Below are 17290 nucleotides of genomic sequence, written 5' to 3'. Positions count from 1 at the left end.
AATAGTAATAGTAATAATAATTAATAAAATCATAATAGTAAATAAATAGTAATAAGCAATAAATGAATAATAGTAAAAATAAATAAGAAATAAATGTAATGGGCTTACTGTGAGGGATTGTGCTAAGTGCTTTATAATTACCATTTCATTTGATTGTCATAACAACCCTGGGAGTAGTAGGTGCTATTAATACATACATTTTTACAGATGAAGAAACTGAGACAAAGAGAGGATATGTGGGTGCCTACTTATCCCTCTTCCTGCATTTCAGCTTCCTTTTATGTGATTTTTGAGAAACCAGGTAGAGCAATGGATAGAATGTTGGCCCTAAAGTCAGAAAGACGCATCTTTAGGAGTTCAAATCAACTATCAGATACTCACTAGCTATGTGACCCTCTCTGAGTCACTTACCTTGTCTATCTCAGTTTCTTCATCTGTAAAGAAAGGAAATGACAAACCATTCAAGTATCTTTACCAAGAACACGCTAAATGGGGTGATGAAGAGTTGGACATGACTTAAATGACTGAACAACATTTCTTTGAGGACAAGGCCAATCTTATTTTGTTTTAACTTGCATTTGAACCCCAAGTTTTGAGTTTGCCTGGCACACAGTAGGTGTTTATAAATGTCTACTGACTAACTGACCTGAAATATTAAAAAGGAGATAGCACTTCATTCACTTCTAAGTGAATTGATGTTACTTTTAACAGGAGAGTAATTTCATGAGGGTATCTATTCCCTCCACTGGTTCATGACCTTAGAGGAGACCTATGCATTAGGAATCCCTCTGTCCTCCCAGAGTCCACAAGTTAAAAGAACGGAACAAAGACTTGGGAGAGATGCTACCATAGTCCAAAGAACAGTCTAGCAAGTAACTTTCCTTCACCCCAGCTGAAATGATCTGAAACACCTTTAATGATTCCAATTTTTTTCCTTGAAATTACAAGCTAAAAAATACATTATATATACTATTGATACATACACTTCTCAAAAAAAAATGATACAACATAAAAAATTATAAAAATGAAAAGCATCAATCTTTGTCCCAGAATATTTTAATTTTGGAATTTCCTGATTTAGGGCGTGATTCCTCTTCCAATTACTTTTTTAGTTTTCAGATTCAGTTTTTCAAATGTTTAAACCAACAAGGAGGATTGTGGTGAACAGATCAATCCACTTCTTAATTAGCTTTTTATCTTGCTGTCATTGGCAACAACATGAAAAGGAAGGCAGTTGAAAGAATGGCTGCTCTTGACAGGCCTGGGATAATGATGAGAAAGAGACCATCTTATCAGGGTGGTCTGTAATAGTCTCCATTTCAGAGCAGTAGAGGGCATTCTACATATGTTCTAATCCACCCTACTTCAAAAAATGAGAAATGCTGGGAGGGGAATATCAAACACTTGTCAACAAGTCATCAATAGTTATTAAGCACCTGCTATATACATAGCAGTGTGTCAGATATTAGAAAGATAAGCATGAAAAAAAAAAGCCAAGTAAATAGCCCTTGAGGAGCTTACAAAATATGAGAAAATAAGGGAGCACTGGCTTTGGAGTGAGAGGAACTTGGCTCAAATCCTGCCTCTGATGTGTACTACCTGTTTGAGCATGGGCACATCACTAAACTACCTAAGCCTCAGTTTAGATTAGACAGACTCTTGAGGAGGTCCTGTTCAGCTCCTAATTTATGTCTATAATAGGAATAGAAAGTGAGAATTGGGAAGAATAAAAGTATGCAGCATGTGATAAGAGCAAGGAAAAGATCCAAAAGGCATAAGAAATTAAGGTAGGGGGCAAATGCTTTTAAATGGAGTGATCAGAAAACAGCTCATTTTTTAGTTGGACTGCAATAAAAAGTATATGCTATCATTTGTCTGGTCATCTCCCAATCAAAGAAGCCCCATTTTATTTCAAAGTCCTTGCTACCACCAAAAGAACTGCTATCAAGAGATGAATGAATACATATGAAACATTTCTCTCTGCCACGCAGTAAATGGCCAACACCAAACATCTCTGCAGCAGAGGGAATAAACCACGAAAGTCATTTTCTTAACATAGTTGCAAATTCTTTCCCAGAACACTGGACCAATCCAAAGAGTTCCTCTCTCTGCATAGACTTCTCTTTAGAGAAATGAAAATTAAAGCAACGTTGAGGTTCTATTTCACAATTATCAGATTGCCAAAGCTGACCATAAAAAAAGCAACTGACATGTCAGAAGGGCATCCAAAAAAAAGCCCATCGATGCACTATAGGTACAGATACAAATTAGGCCAACATTTTCAGAAAGGAATTTAGAACCATTCCCCAAGTGACCAACCTGTGTATTCCCTCTAACCCAACAATGCCACTAGTAGCCTATACTACAAAGAAAAAAAGGAAAAGAAACTATTAGAATAAAAATATTTGTAGCTGTTCTTTTTATAGTGACAAAGAACTGGAAACCAAGAGGGTGCCCATTAACAACTGTTATACAGATTATGTTAGATGAATTTAATGGAATACAGTTGTGCTATAAGAAATAAAGAGAAACTTGAGAAGACTTGTATGAAGAGGTGCAGTTTTTAAGAATGGGAACAATTCTCAAAGACTTTAAAATTCAGATCTTGATTTCAAAGGACTGATGATGAGGAATGCTACCTGATAGACTCACATGCAGCATTAGAAAGATATTTTTGGATGTGGGCAATATAGTCATTTGTTCTGCTTGACTATGCGCATATGATACAAGGTTTTTTGGTATTCTTTTAATTCTTGTTTATTTCTTTTTCTTATCCCCCAGTGGATTAGAGCTAATGGGAGGTAAGGAAGAAAAAAGGGCAATCTTTAGGAAGGACTATATCATCATATTGTGCTCAGTGGAGGATTGGCAAGAAGATGGGAATTTCTGCAAGAAGGCATGAATGAGCCACAATTTGTATATTGATGAAATCAAAGCTGTTTCAAAGCATCAAACTATTTTCTTCAATCAATGGATATTACACTATCACTACTGTCCCAAGAGAGAGTAATGTTTTGGTTTTTTGTTTTGTTTTGTTTTACATTAAAAAGGAGTTTGAATACTAGAAATGGATGGAAATCATTTGTATATTTGTCAGCTTCTAAATTTATGGCATGGTTCTTTTGAGGGATAAAAAGTCCCTTTTGGAATTAGCTACAGGAAATTTTATAAAATTCCATTGCCCTACATAGTATATTACTATGTTGCTTCTATCTCAATTCTCAGGCGCAATTTTTTAAATGTTTTTCAAATGAGCATTACTCTTCTATAGCTGAGGGTAAGACCTGGAGCATTCCAAAATGGCTGGGCTCTTCCAGCATAGTAGCTTCTCCAGACAAAGTTTCCGATTGCTAAGGAATTTCAAAAAGGAAGAAAGCTAGAGGGGTGCTGTAAACTGGAGAAAAGGAACCATGGAGAGAAATAACTAAAGAAATCATTGGGGTCAATCAGACAGCAGTGGCTGGGGAGTCCCCTTAACAATGAGTAAGCAGAGCAAGAAAAGTCAGGTTTCTAAAGATAAATGGGAGCAATGGCTTGAAGCAAACCAATTCAGCACATTCCATCCATCCATGGGAGAAGTAGGAGATCTACAAGCTGGCCACTTAGTGTGCTAAGAGTTGAAAGGTGCTCAAATCTGACCACTCACAAGCTGTTCCCCCATGCCCTTCTGAACCAGAAAGGTCTATGTTCCTACCCCTTTCCTGAGAAAGAAGGTTGAACTACACCCATTTGTGCAAGGGAACAAAACATGCCCTTAAAACTCTTCCTTATATAATTGCTAGAGAATCTGAGGGGAAACAAGAATATTAAAGCATTGTGGGGTGAGTTGTGAATTAGTCCAGCAACTCTGGAAAGGAATTTAGGTGAAGTAAGCAGAACCAAGAGAACAATCAATATTCTATATATAATCAATTGTGAAAGACTTAGTAACTCAAATCAACACAATGACCCACCAGAATTCCAAAGGACTTGTAAAGTAATATACTATCCACCTACAGATAGAGAAATGACAGACTCAGAATGCAGATTGAAGCATATCTTTTCTTTATTTGTCTTATTTTGTTACAGTGCGTGGCTAATACAGAAAAATGTTTTGCATAACTCCATGTGTTTTATGGGTACATATTTCTTGCCTTAATGGATAAGGGAAGGGAGATAATTGGAATTCAAAAAAAAATAAAATAAGAAATAAATAAACCACTAAATTTAAAGAGGGAAGAAGAAAGGAAGGAAGGAAGGAAGGAAGGAAGGAAGGAAGGAAGGAAGGAAGGAAGGAAGGAAGGAAGGAAGGAAGGAAGGAAGGAAGGAAGGAAGGAAGGAAGGAAGGAAGGAAGGAAGGAAGGAAGGAAGGAAGGAAGGAAGGAAGGGAGGAAGGGAGGGAGGGAGGGAGGGAGGGAGGGAGGGAGGGAGGGAGGGAGGAAGGAAGGAAGGAAGGAAGGAAGGAAGGAAGGAAGGAAGGAAGGAAGGAAGGAAGGAAGGAAGGAAGGAAGGAAGGAAGGAAGGAAGGAAGGAAAGCTTATTAAGTACTTAGTATGCTTGAGACCCCAGCCACAAGTCTGTGAAATAATGTGTTCTCATTTCCGAACCATTAACCCGGTAAACTTCTGGAATATAATTCATTCATTAAACCCTAAGAAAGCTCCCTTATCCCCAAACCCAAGGAAAAACAAACTCTGTACAGCTCTTATCTATTCGGAGAACTTTCACCAAGGATACAACAGTAAATAATATTCATCCAAATAAAAGTGCAATAAAGTCATAGTTTTCACCTCACAATCAGTCAAACTATCTACCTTTGTTTTTTTTTTTCAAAGCAATAGAACCAGTCAGGTTTCTACCCAAAATCTGGCACAAATTATGTGACCCATAGGAAATCCTTTAACTTCTAAGCCTCAATTTTTTTCAAGAGGTTCAATTATCTCTTAAAGGGTCTAGCACCAGATGATCTCTAAGATCTCTTACAATCCTCTGATTCAGATTAGAGGCAACTCAACAAAAATAAATAAATCCTCGGTCAGTGACATACACAGACCCCAACCCCCAAGAGAGAAAGGATTGCCATCCTTTGGACAGAATGCCAGCTTCAGTAAGAAAGACCAAAAGTCGAATCTTGCCCCTGCAGAGCTATGACCTTGACAGAGCAAATCACTTAACCTGTGTCCTAGGCAACAGTCTAAGACTCTTTAAAGTACAGAGTAGAGCTGGTTTCCACTGGTAGAGAGCTTCCCTCCAATGAAATCACTGAGCTTACTTTAAAAAAAAAAAAAAAATATATATATATATATATATTTTTTTTTTACCCCTTATTGGGAGGCAAGATTCTATTAACCTCTTTCTACCTACTTCCCTTCACCTCATTACCTTTTTATCTAGTATACTGTGCTGTGGAAATAACAGAAGCATGTCATAGGATCATAGAGCCTATAAAAAAGGAATGTTTCTGATGAATTTCACATCCTTTCCTTCCAGGGAAGTTGGCAGACTGCATAGAATTGATTTCAAGAATTATCATATTAGTCTAACTTAAAGAATGGAAATTAGAAAGTTGCCGCCAAATCTTCTCAGTAGACACCCAAATCAGCAGGAAATTTGACCCTGCAGCTCAAGGAATCTTTCCCAGAGAGAACAGTCCTCGACCCCAAGCCCAGGAGAAAACAAATAAACAAAAACAACTGGGAACTAATCCCTATCCTGGGTCTTTTAAACCTTCCAGGTTTTTAATTCCCCAGTTATTTCTACACTGCCAAGTAGCTTGGAGAGATACAATCAGCTCTTAACAGTGCCTCCCTCAGTAAAATGCACAACTCGGGCGAGGCTTCTGGGAAGGCATTGGGGAATCCAAGGAGGTGACCAGAATGGGAGAACGGGACCATAAAGCAATGTCTGGAGGAGAAAGAGGAAGAAAGGTGAAAGGGGGTGATGGAGAAGGGCGGGAAGAAGAGGGAACCAGACCTCAGGTACTTACGGAGATACAGAATAAATGTGAAGGGAATAAATGCAAAGTTCAACACGAGACTGGGCTAGTTTGAGAGGGAAGGAGGGGGAAATCTGAAGAAAAGGAAGGGAGCAGGGAGGAAGAGAGGAGAAGAAAATGTGGGAGAGAGGAAAGGTGGGGAGAGAAAAGAAGGGAGGAGAAGAGAAGGATGGGGAGGAAGAAAGTGGGAAGGAGAGATGTGGAAAGAGCGAGAAGAGAAAAGAGACCGGAGGAGGGAAGAGGATGGAGGAGGAGAAGGAGCAGAGAGAAAGAAAGAAAAGAGAGGAAAGGAGGTTAAGGAGAGACTCTCGCAAAAGGAAGAGGAGGGAGAGAAGGCGGAGAGAGGAGGGAGAGGAGGCGGAGAGTGGAGGGAGGGGGAAGAGGCGGGGAAGTCCGAGAGAGCAGAAAGTAGAGAAGGGTGGGGGGGGTAGAAGAGGTGGTGCCTAGAGGGCGGGGGCTGACCTGGTCCCGCCCCTGGGAGCGGAAGTTCCCTTGCCGGGGCCTCCGGCTAGGCCTGGGGCGAGACTGGGGATTTCAGACTCGGGTGGTCGTGAGGCTGTCGCGGCCCGTACTCACTGAAGTAGAGGCGGTATTGGGGGGAATGCGGGCTGCCCCGCTCTTCTGTGCTGTACTGGCTCATTGCTCGGTGCGGAGACAGCAGCACCGACAGCGGCTTTGGCGGCGGTAACTGCCACGAACGCCCGGCCCAGGGCTCGGCCCCAGAGCCCAGTAGCAGCAGCCTCGGCCTTGGCCTCAACCTTGGCGCCGGCAGAGGCCTGGGCGGCCGCAGCAGTCTCAGTACACGCATGGCCTTCCCGGAGCCTCCTCCTCCTCGTCTCTTTCCTCCTCCTCCCCACTTTCCTCCTCCTCCTCCTCCGCCCAGGGCCCTCCCTGACCACGCCCCGCCGACTGACCTTATTCCCCATGAGAGCTAGAAAGCCAACCCCCCCCCCCCCCCCCCCCCCCCCGGACTTTATATTTGTTAAAATGAAACCTGGGCTGGACCTTGATACCATTCCCCTCCCCAACCCCAGTTTCCTCATCAGCAAACTGGGCAGGGCTTGGGGGATGGAATTTTAGAAAGACTGGGCTTAAGAGAGGGAATATTCATTTATGTAGCACCTACTATGTGCACTTTTTGCAAATATTAACTCACTTAAGCTTCCCACATGATCCCTATTTTACATTTGAGGAAATTGAGGCAAACAGGTCAGGTGGCTTGCCTAGGATCACAGAGCCATGATCTGAATTGAGATTTTAACTCCTGATTCCAAGTCCAGTAGCACCAGCCACCTCAAGGACACCTCTATTGACTGCTTGAAAACTGTCAAGAACTGGCAGAGGGGGCAGCTGGGTGGTTCAGTGGATTGAGAGCCAATTCTAGAGATGGGAGGTCCTAGGTTCAAATGTTACCTCAGACACTTCCTAGATGTGTGATGCTTGGCAAGTCATTTAACAACCATTGCCTAGCCCTTACTGCTCTTCTTCCTTAGAACCATTGATTCTAAGATGGAAGGTAAGGGTTAAAAAAAATGGCTGAAATTAGGTTTGTATCAAGAGTTCCTACCATGCACTAAAATAATCTCGAATTGCAGGCATGGCATAGATATAAAAGGCCATCTCACATACATACTAGAGGAACAAGGGGGTGGGGGGATTGCCTTTCAGATCTATGGAGGGGGGAAGAAATTTTCCCTAAACAAAGGAGAGAAAGGATTACACGAAGAAATGGATAATTTTGATGGCATAAAATGAAAAGGGTTTTGCATAAACAATTCTATTAGAGCTAAGATTAGGAGGGAAAGAGTTAAATGGGATTTCTTGCCACAAAGATTTCTGTTAAAAGTTTCATAGCCTATATAAATATATGTGTGTATACACATACATTATCTTTATACATATCTGCATTTATTGGCTATATACTTGAATACTAAAGATTGACAAGTGAGAGCCCAGTGAAGTTGAGCCTGCTTCTAAGGCTTCGGCTTTCAATGTATAGATACACATATATGTGTATATAAAGACAGAAAGATATATGTCTGTGTGTATGTGTGATGTAGAGCTGATTGAAATGTATAAGACTAAGAGACATGCCCCAAAAGATAAATAGTCATCTTATCTCCAAGTTACTGAAAGTCATGGGGTGGGGGCAGGGGGAATGCTCTAGATCACTAATAATGAAGGAAATGCAAATTATAACAACTCTGAGATTTTACCTCATACCTTCAAACAGGCAAAGATGACAAGAAAAATATGACAAATGTTGGAGGTGAACAGGAAAACAGATACACTACTTGTTTCTGGGGCAATGAATTAGTCCAGAGAAGCAATTTGGATCTATGCCCAGGAAGTTAACAAGATGTACATTCACTTTAACCCAGCTTTACCACTATTAGTACTATACCCAGAAGAAAACAAAGAAAAAGGAAAAAGATCTATATGTACAAAAATATAACAGCATTTTTTATGGTAGCCAAAATTTTCAAACTAAAGAGCTAAAACCATTGAGGAATGGTTAAACAAATTGTGATAAATGAAAGCAGCAGAACATTATCATACCATAAGAAATGGTAAAATGATATGACCCTTATGAATTGATCTAGAAGTGGAGTGAACATTACTAAAACAATTTGTGTGATTATGACATTATAGAGGAAAACAACTTTGAAAGCTCATAGGACACAGGTGGAGTCAAGATGGCAGTGAAGCAAGCCTTTTGCCAAGATCTCTCCACATATCCTCTCTAAAATAAAAAACGTGCCTGGCCAAATTCCAGTCAGGAAGCCAATTAAACATCACACAAGTCATTTTTTCCTGTTAAGGGCAGCTTAGAAAGATTTTGTTTGCTTTGGTTTGGTTTGGTTTGGTTTGTTTTGGGTGGAGGAGGAGAGTGGAGTTCACCAGGGAACATATCATGAAAGTGGTACTAAAATGGTGGCAACACTGGGCTGTGATGGTGGCAGCAGCAGAGGGGTAGAGCACAATCCAGATCAATTCTAAGGCATAGAGAGTTGTAGTCAAGGTAGTGAGGGAGCAGGGGCCCTAACTAGGTAAAGACCAGCAAAGACCAGGAGGGCAATGTGAATCACATCACACTGGAAGCACTAAAATCTTATACGCTCAATTGGCCAATATGACAGTAAAGGAAAGTGATGTGTTAGAGGAGGTGTAGCAAAATTGGAACATAAATGCATTGTTGGTGGAGATGTGATCTGGTCCAACCATTTTGGAGGGAACTATGCCCAAAAAAGGAGATTAGGAACTATGTCCAAAGGGATATAAAACTGTGTTTACACATCATTTAAAAAAGTAAAGGGTGTACTTATACAAAAATGTTTAAAGTAACTCTTTTTGTGGTTACAAAGTATTGGAAATAGAACCAGGGTGTTTATCAGTTGAGGAATGGCTGAACAAATTGCAATATATGTTGGTGATGGAATACTATTGTGCAATAAGAAGCAGGATGATTTCAGAAAAAAGTGAAAAGATCTATGTGAAATCTAGAGTGAAATAAACAGAAACAGGAAAACAATGTACATAGTAAGAGAAATATTATTCAATGATCAGCTGTGAAAGGTTTAGCTACTTTCAGCAATTTAATGATCTAAGACAATTCTGAATGTCTTATGTCAAAGAATGCCATCCATTCCCAAAGAACTGTTGAATCGGATGCAGACCAAAGCATACTCTCTTTCACATTAGTTTATTTATAGTTTTATTTGGGGGGTTTGATTTTATATATGTATTCTCTTACAGTAATGACAAATATGGAACTATGTTTTGCATAATAATGCATATATAATCCAGATCAAATTGCTTACTATCTCTGAGGGGGGAGAAGATATTTTGGATCTTATATTTTCAGAAAAATGTATATTGAAAATTGTTGTTATATGTACTTGGAATAAAATATTTTTTAAATTAAAAAAAAAAAACTTAGAGATTCCCACTGAGCTGTATTAGCAACAGAAAAAACAAAAGACTAGAAGCATAGGCCAGACATCTCCTCTAGAATTTAGGAGAGCCCAATTCTAATATATAAGTTCAAAGTAAAAAAAAAAAAAAACAAAACCTGGAAAAATGAGCAAACAAATGGAAAAAAGAGCCTCACCATAAAAGTTATTAAGGTGAAAGGAAAACTCAACACAAAGAAGAATATTGCCACAAAACGAATACAGGAGTGAAAGAACCAACAAGGAGACATAGTGAAACAACTTTTAAGAAAAGAAAAACCCAAAATGTAGACAGAGAACATCTGGGGCACTGGGGTAAAAGGGGATAAGAGTCAGCAAGAGACTGTAGCAAGAAGTGAAGAGCAAGCAACACACCCCTACCCCACATCTGCTGTCCCAGGTTTGGAACCTGACTCAAGTTAACATTCAGACCCTGAGATCCTGCCTGGGCAAATAGTGGTCCAAGCCAATACACAACCCTTGAAATTTCAAACCTATGCAGAAGTCCATAGTACCAGCCCAGGGCAGTCTTGAATGAAGTAGGCCTATCTGTGTGAACCCAGAGTGAAGCCAGGAGTCCCAGTCTAGACTTGGGATGAGGACATAGTGAAAAGTTTGGGGTGTTTGATAGTACTAAGGGGGGGGGCAGATCCTTTTTGCCTAAAACTCAGGGTAGAGCTCCAAAAGAGGGCAAGGGTGTGCCCAATTAGAAAAAGTACACAGTAAGACCAAAAACTTATACCTAAGCCCGAGGCTACAATTTTAAGTAGTTTCCTGGCCTGATCAAGATCAAAGCAAGACTAAAAGCTTACAAAACCAAGCCTAAGGCAAGTCTTTGAGCTATCAGGATCTCAAGGGTCAATCAGCAGAGGAAAGGGGCTCTCAGACCTCTCAGCCCTCAGACCATCACATCCTCCTCCAAAAACTGAAACTGCTTAAAACCCCAGAAAATAAGGGGAGAATAGCATCAAGAAAAGATTGAAATTTAAAAGGGTACCACCAACTCCCCAGAAAAAAAGAGCCTACCTATAATTCGATAGGAAAAATGAGCAAATAACAGAAAAGGCATCTAACTCTAAAGAAGTTTTAAGGAGACAAAGCAAGGTACAGACACAGAAGGGGACAATGAAAGGAAAGGAAACAAACCCAAAGTCCAAAATAGAAGTATAGACCGGGCACAGATTCTGGAAAAACTAAAAAAAAAAAAAAAAAACTTTGAAAATCAATTAAGAGAGGCAGAGGAAAAGTGGGAAAGAGAAATGAAACTGATGCAAGGAGAAAGGAAAGTGATATGAGAATAGGCCAATTGAAAAAGAACCAAAAGCTGACAGAAATAAATCAGGCCTTAAAAATCAGAATTGACCATCCAGAAACTAATGTTTTCATGAGAAATCAAGAAACAATAAAGAAGAATCAAAGGAAAGAAAAAACAGAAAAAAAATCTTATTGAAAAAACAACTGACCTAGGAAATAGATCTAGAAGAGATAATTTGAGTATTATTGGACTACCTGAAAGCCATGATCAGGAAGAAAAAAAAAAAAACTTTGTATTTTATATTATAAGAATATATATCAAAGAAAACTGCCCAGAGATCCTCAAATAAGAAAATAAAATTGAAGTTGAAAGAATTCACAGATTACCTCCAGAAAGAAATCTTCCAATGACAACTTCCGAGAATGTAATAGCTAAATTTAAATTCAAGAGCCACCAAGCTAAGGAGAAAATTCTTCAAACAGCCAGAAAGAAACCATTCAAATACCATGGAGCTACAATCAGGATCACACAGGACTTAGTGGCTTCTACATTAAAGGATCAAAAGACATAGAATATGATATTCAAGAAGGTGAAAGATTTGAGTTTAAAACCCAGAGTCACCTATCCAGCAAACCTGAGTATATTTCTTCAAGGGGAGAATCATCATTCAATAAGATAGAAGATTTCTAAGCATTCCTGAGGAATAAGCCTGGCCTAAACAACAAATCTGAAGTCCAAACATGAGACACAAGAGAAGCCCAAAAAAGTAAATAAGAAAGAGAAAATTTGAGGTACTCATTAAGTTCAAAATGTACATGTGTCTATATGGAAAGAGAATTTCTGGAATTCTCAAAAATTAATCAGTAGTAGTATAGAAGATAGAAGGAATTTACTCAGAAAGAGGTTGGGGAAGTAAACTGATTATGATGATATGATGTATATGATAATATAAGATGATAAGATCTATATATAAACATGATGATATGAAATTATGTGTATATATGATATGTATGCATATCAGTGATATGTAAAAATATCAAGGGGTGAAAGAGAGAGTTATATTAAGAGAAAAGGGAAGGGAGAGATAGAATGGGGTAAATTATGTAACATAAAGAGGTGTGAAAAATCATTATAGAGAGGGGAGGATAAGGGTGGTGATAAGTAATGCTAACTTTACTCATCATAACTGGCTCAGAAAGGGAAAAACGAGATTACTTGGTGAGATATAGAATTATATCTTACCCTAGAGAGAAGTAGAAGGGGAATAAGACAAGGTAAGGAGGAGGTAATTGGAGGGAGGGGGAAGTGTGGAGGTAACAAAAAGCAAAATACTTGTAAGGAGGAACAGAGTAAAAGGGAATAGAGCAGGATCTAAAGGGGATAATATGATGGAGGGCAATACGCAGTTATCATAATGTCAAATGTGAATGAGATGAACTCACCCATAAAATAGACGGGGGTAACAGAATGGATTAAAAACCAGAATCCTACTATATATTGTTAACAAGAAACACATTTGAGGCAGGGTGACACGCACAGATTCAAGGTAAAAGATTGGGTCAGAATTTATTATGCATCATCTAAAGTTAAAAAAAAAAAGAGTCGCAATCAAATTGAGCAGAATCATGAGAACATTGTACACAGAAACTGAAACATTGTGGCACAATCAAATGTAACAGACTTTTCTACGAGTAGCAACGCAATGATCCAGGACAATACCAAGGAACTTATGAGAAAGAATGCTAGCCACATCCAGAGAAAGAACTGAGGAATAGAAACTCAGGAGGAAAACATATGATCAATCACGTGGTTCAATGAGGATATGATTGGGGTTCTGGCATTAAAAGATCACTCTATTGCAAATATGAATAATACGAAAATGGGTTTTGAACATTGATATGTGTATGACTCAGTAGAATTGCTTGTCAGCTCTGGGAGAGGGGGGGGAAGAGGGGTAGGAAAAGAAATCAAGATTTATGTAACCATGGAAAAATATTCTTTTTTCCCATTTGAAGTAGTTTATTTAGTCAATTTAGAACATTATTCCTTGGTTATAATAATCACATTATTTCCCTCCCCTCCACCTACCCTTCCTGTAGCCAATGAACAATTTCATTGGTATCACTTGTGTCCTTAATCAGAACCTATTTCCATATTGTTGTTTGCACTAGGATGTTCATTTAGAGTCTACATCCCCAGCCATATACCTTCGATCCATGTATTCAAGCAGTTGTTTTTCTTCGGTGTTTTTACTCCCACAGTGTTTCCTCTGGATGTGGATAGTGGTTTTTCTCATAGATTCCTCCAAGTTGTTCAGGGTCATTGCACTGCCACTAATGGAGAAGTCCATTACATTCAATTGTACCACAATGTATCCATCTCTGTGTACAATGTTTTCCTGGTTCTGCTCCTCTCACTCTGCATCAATTCCTGGAGGTTATTCCAGTCCCCATGGAATTCCTCCACTTTATTATTCCTTTGAGCACAATAGTATTCCATCATCAACATATACCACAATTTGTTCAGCCATTCCCCAATTGAAGGGCATCCCCTCATTTTCATGGAAAAATATTCTAAATAAATAAATATTTTAAATGCATATTAAACACAAGTTCAATATTAGTTCCTAGAAGTGCTAAATAAAGAGCTAAAAGGGGGAAAAGCAAAGAAGATTTTTAAAATAAAATAAAAGTAGTAGGGGAACAACTGAGAAGAAAATGGGAGCTATGCAAAATATTATGAAAAGAGAATTTACAGCTTGATAAAGAACAAAAAGAACAAAACAGAGAACAAAACAACAACGAACAAAAAGACTAAAGAAAATAATCCTAAAAATCAGAATTTCCCAAATGGTAAAAGAGGAACAAAACCTTACTGAAGAAAATAGCTTTTTAAAAATTAGGATTGGACAAGTAGAAGCTGATGATGTAATAAAACCTTGATAGTTATTAATAATAAGCAATAAAAAAGAACTTAGACATATTTCTTTTCAATGCTTTCTTTTCATCTTAGAATCAGGACTATGTATTGATGCCAAAGTGGAAGAGTGTAGTCTAAGCAGAAGATTGGTAAGGACTAGACAATGGGGGTTAAGTGATTTGCCCAGAGTCATATATCTAGGAAGTGTCTGAGGTCAAATTTAAAACCAGGACCTCCCATCTCTAGGTGAGGCTCTCAACCCAGTGATCTATCACATTATATTTCAATAAAATATAAAGGAAAATAGTCCATATTCTTGAACCAGGAGGCAAAGAAGACATTTCAATAGTCCACTATTTACCACCGAAAAGAAATCCCAAAATGAAAATTCCCAGAAATATTGGTGCCAGGGAAGTAACAAATTGGGAGGAAATCTTTTAAACAAAAACTTCTGACACCAGTCTAATTACTGAACTTTATAAGGAGCTAAATCAATTGTACAAAAAAGCAAGCCATTCCTCAATTGATAAATGGGCAAGGGACATGAATAGGCAGTTTTCAATAAAGTAATCAAAACTATCAATAAGCACATGAAAAAGTGTTCTAAATCTCTTATAACCAGAGAAATGCAAATCAAAACAACTCTGAGGTATCACCTCACACCTAGCAGATTGGCTAAAATGACAGCAAAGGAAAGTAACAAATGTTGGAGGGAGTGTGGCAAAGTTGAGATATTAATGCATTGCTGGTGGAGTTGTGATTTGATCCAACCATTCTGGATGACAATTTGGAACTATGCCCAAAGGGCTTTAAAAGACTATATATCTTTTGATCCAGTCATACCACTGTTGGGTTTATACCCCAAAGAGATAATAAGGAAAAAGACTTGTACAAAAATATTTATAGCCATGCTCTTTGTGGTGGCAAAAATTTAGAAAATGAAGGGATGCCCTTTGATTGTGGAATGGCTGAACAAGTTGTGGTATATGTTGGTGATGGAATACTATTTTGGCCAAATGAATAATGAACTGGAGGAATTCCATGTAAACTGGAACAACCTCTAGGAGTTGAGGAAGAGTGAAAGGAGCAAAACCAGGAAAACATTGTACACAGAGACTGATACACTGTGGTACAATCAAATGTAATAGACTTCTCTACTAGCAGCAATGCAAATACGCATCTGAGGGACTTATGAGAAAGAACGCTATCCACATCCAGAGAAAGAACTGTGGGAGTAGAAACACAGAAGAAAAACAACTGCTTGATCACCTGGTTTGATGGGGATGATTGGGGATGTAGACTCTTAACGATCACCCTAGTGCAAATATTAATCATATGAAAATAGATCCTTATCAATGACACATGTAGAACCCAGTGGAATTGCTTGTGGGCTATAGGAGGGGGGTGGGAATAGTGGAGGGAAAGAACATGAATCATGTAACCATAGAAAAATATTCTATATTAATTAATTAAATAAAAATTTTCAAATAAAAAAGAAAGAAATATTGGTGACAAAATATGGAGTTTTCAGATCAATGAAAAATTATTTCAAGTAGCCAGAAATAACTCAAATGTGGTGGGGTCAGAATTAAAAATACACAAAATTTAACAGCTATAATTATTAATGAGTAGAGATCTTGGAATATATTTCAGAAGGCAAAGAAGCTAGAAAAAATATAACAAAATTCATCAGAAAGAACAAAATGTCAAGAATATTACATGAGAATCAATGGGGGAAAATATGAAGGAAGAGAGCCTAGCAATAACAGGCCTCAAATTATATAACAAAGTGGAAATATTCAAAATAATTTGGTACTACATAAGAAATAGAATGCAGGCCAATGGCATAATAAGATTCCCTAACAAAGGTCTGATATCTGAAATACATAAAGACCTGATGCAAATGTATAAGAATAGCAACTCTTCTCAAATAGTAAAAAAACATGAAGAAACAGTTTTTCAAAGAAGAAATACTAGCTATAAATACAGGGGAGAGAAGAATACTTCAAATCACTTAATACATAGATGAAAGCAAATGAAAACAATTGTGAGGTTCTTCCTCACATCTATCAGATTAGCAAACATGACCAAAAAGGAAAAGACCATTATATTTAGTGATTCAGAAGTAAAGAGGTATTCTCTTGCATCCTGAAAATGTGCCACCAGTGTGCCAAAGAGATCAGCAATAAGTTGAGAAAGCAGAATCAACAGACTATTGAGGTTAGAAGCTAGATAATAAGACTGAAAAATTTAAAAGGAGAAACTGGAACAAATAATATGATCACAGCCAACTTTTTTAGGAGTTTGACTCTGAAAGTGAAAGGAAATGTAGAATAATATGAAGGAACAGTAGGATCAATTGAAAGTTTTTATTGATTAGAGAGACTAATTTGTAAATAGTCACTGCTCACAGCCTTCACCTTTCAATAATACATAAGGCCTTGGTAGAAGGGAAAGTCTATGTTTAACTATTAGCCTGAAACCTAGAGAATTAGTGTAAACCAACAAGGTTTCAAAGACTACACTAAATTTTCAAGTTTAAGGGAGCTGGAAGACTCAAAGGATAGAACACTGGGCCTGGGGTCAGGAAAACCTGAGTTCATATCTGCTCACAGACACATACTGTTTGATCCTGGCTAAGTCACTTAACCTTTGTTTGCCTTAATCCAATGGAAAAAGAAATGTCAAACCATACAGGTATTCTTGCCAAATTTAAAGAATCAACTGGCCACCTCCTGAAAGAAATCCCAAAATGAAAACTCCTAGAAATATTGTTTCTAAAATCTAGAATTCTCAGGGCAAAAAAGAATTTTTGGCTGGGGGTTACCACACATCCTACACCAGCACTATGGAAACTAACAAAATGGCAATAATAAAATAGCTATAATAAGAATTTTCTTGACAAAAGAAGATTCCTTAATCCAGGAGACAATGAGTTGGTCCTTGATCTGTTTTGAGAAGTCTCTGAGCCTCAGTTTTCTTATATGTAATTTAAGTAGTTTGGACTAAGTAAACTCTAAGATCCAGTCAAACTCTTAAATTCTGTGGTACCCTTTTATACAATATCCTCTTACTCTTTACTCTCAATTTTTTATTTTGTTATCAATACTCTGCTAGCCAGAGACCTTCACAGGCATCTTTCTTCAATCCCATATAGCAACATTATTTTGATAAACTCTTTTGAGTTTA

General features: G+C 38.1%; 1 protein-coding gene across 1 annotated transcript in view; it reads right to left on the bottom strand.

The window, feature by feature from the left end:
* PPA2 (inorganic pyrophosphatase 2) overlaps positions 1–6860 on the bottom strand; it is a 136672-nt gene extending 129812 nt beyond the window's left edge. The window contains exon 1 of the mRNA XM_007495842.2: positions 6551–6860. Within this exon, the coding sequence (XP_007495904.1) occupies positions 6551–6782 (232 nt within the window). The 5' untranslated portion in view covers positions 6783–6860. The remainder of the gene's footprint in view (positions 1–6550) is intronic.
* Positions 6861–17290: the final 10430 nt, after the last annotated feature.

This window comes from Monodelphis domestica, chromosome 6 (genome assembly GCF_027887165.1).
Source record: "Monodelphis domestica isolate mMonDom1 chromosome 6, mMonDom1.pri, whole genome shotgun sequence".
Lineage (NCBI taxonomy): Eukaryota > Metazoa > Chordata > Mammalia > Didelphimorphia > Didelphidae > Monodelphis > Monodelphis domestica.
Note: the sequence above shows the minus strand (reverse complement) of the source record. Positions and strands in the feature narration are given on the sequence as shown.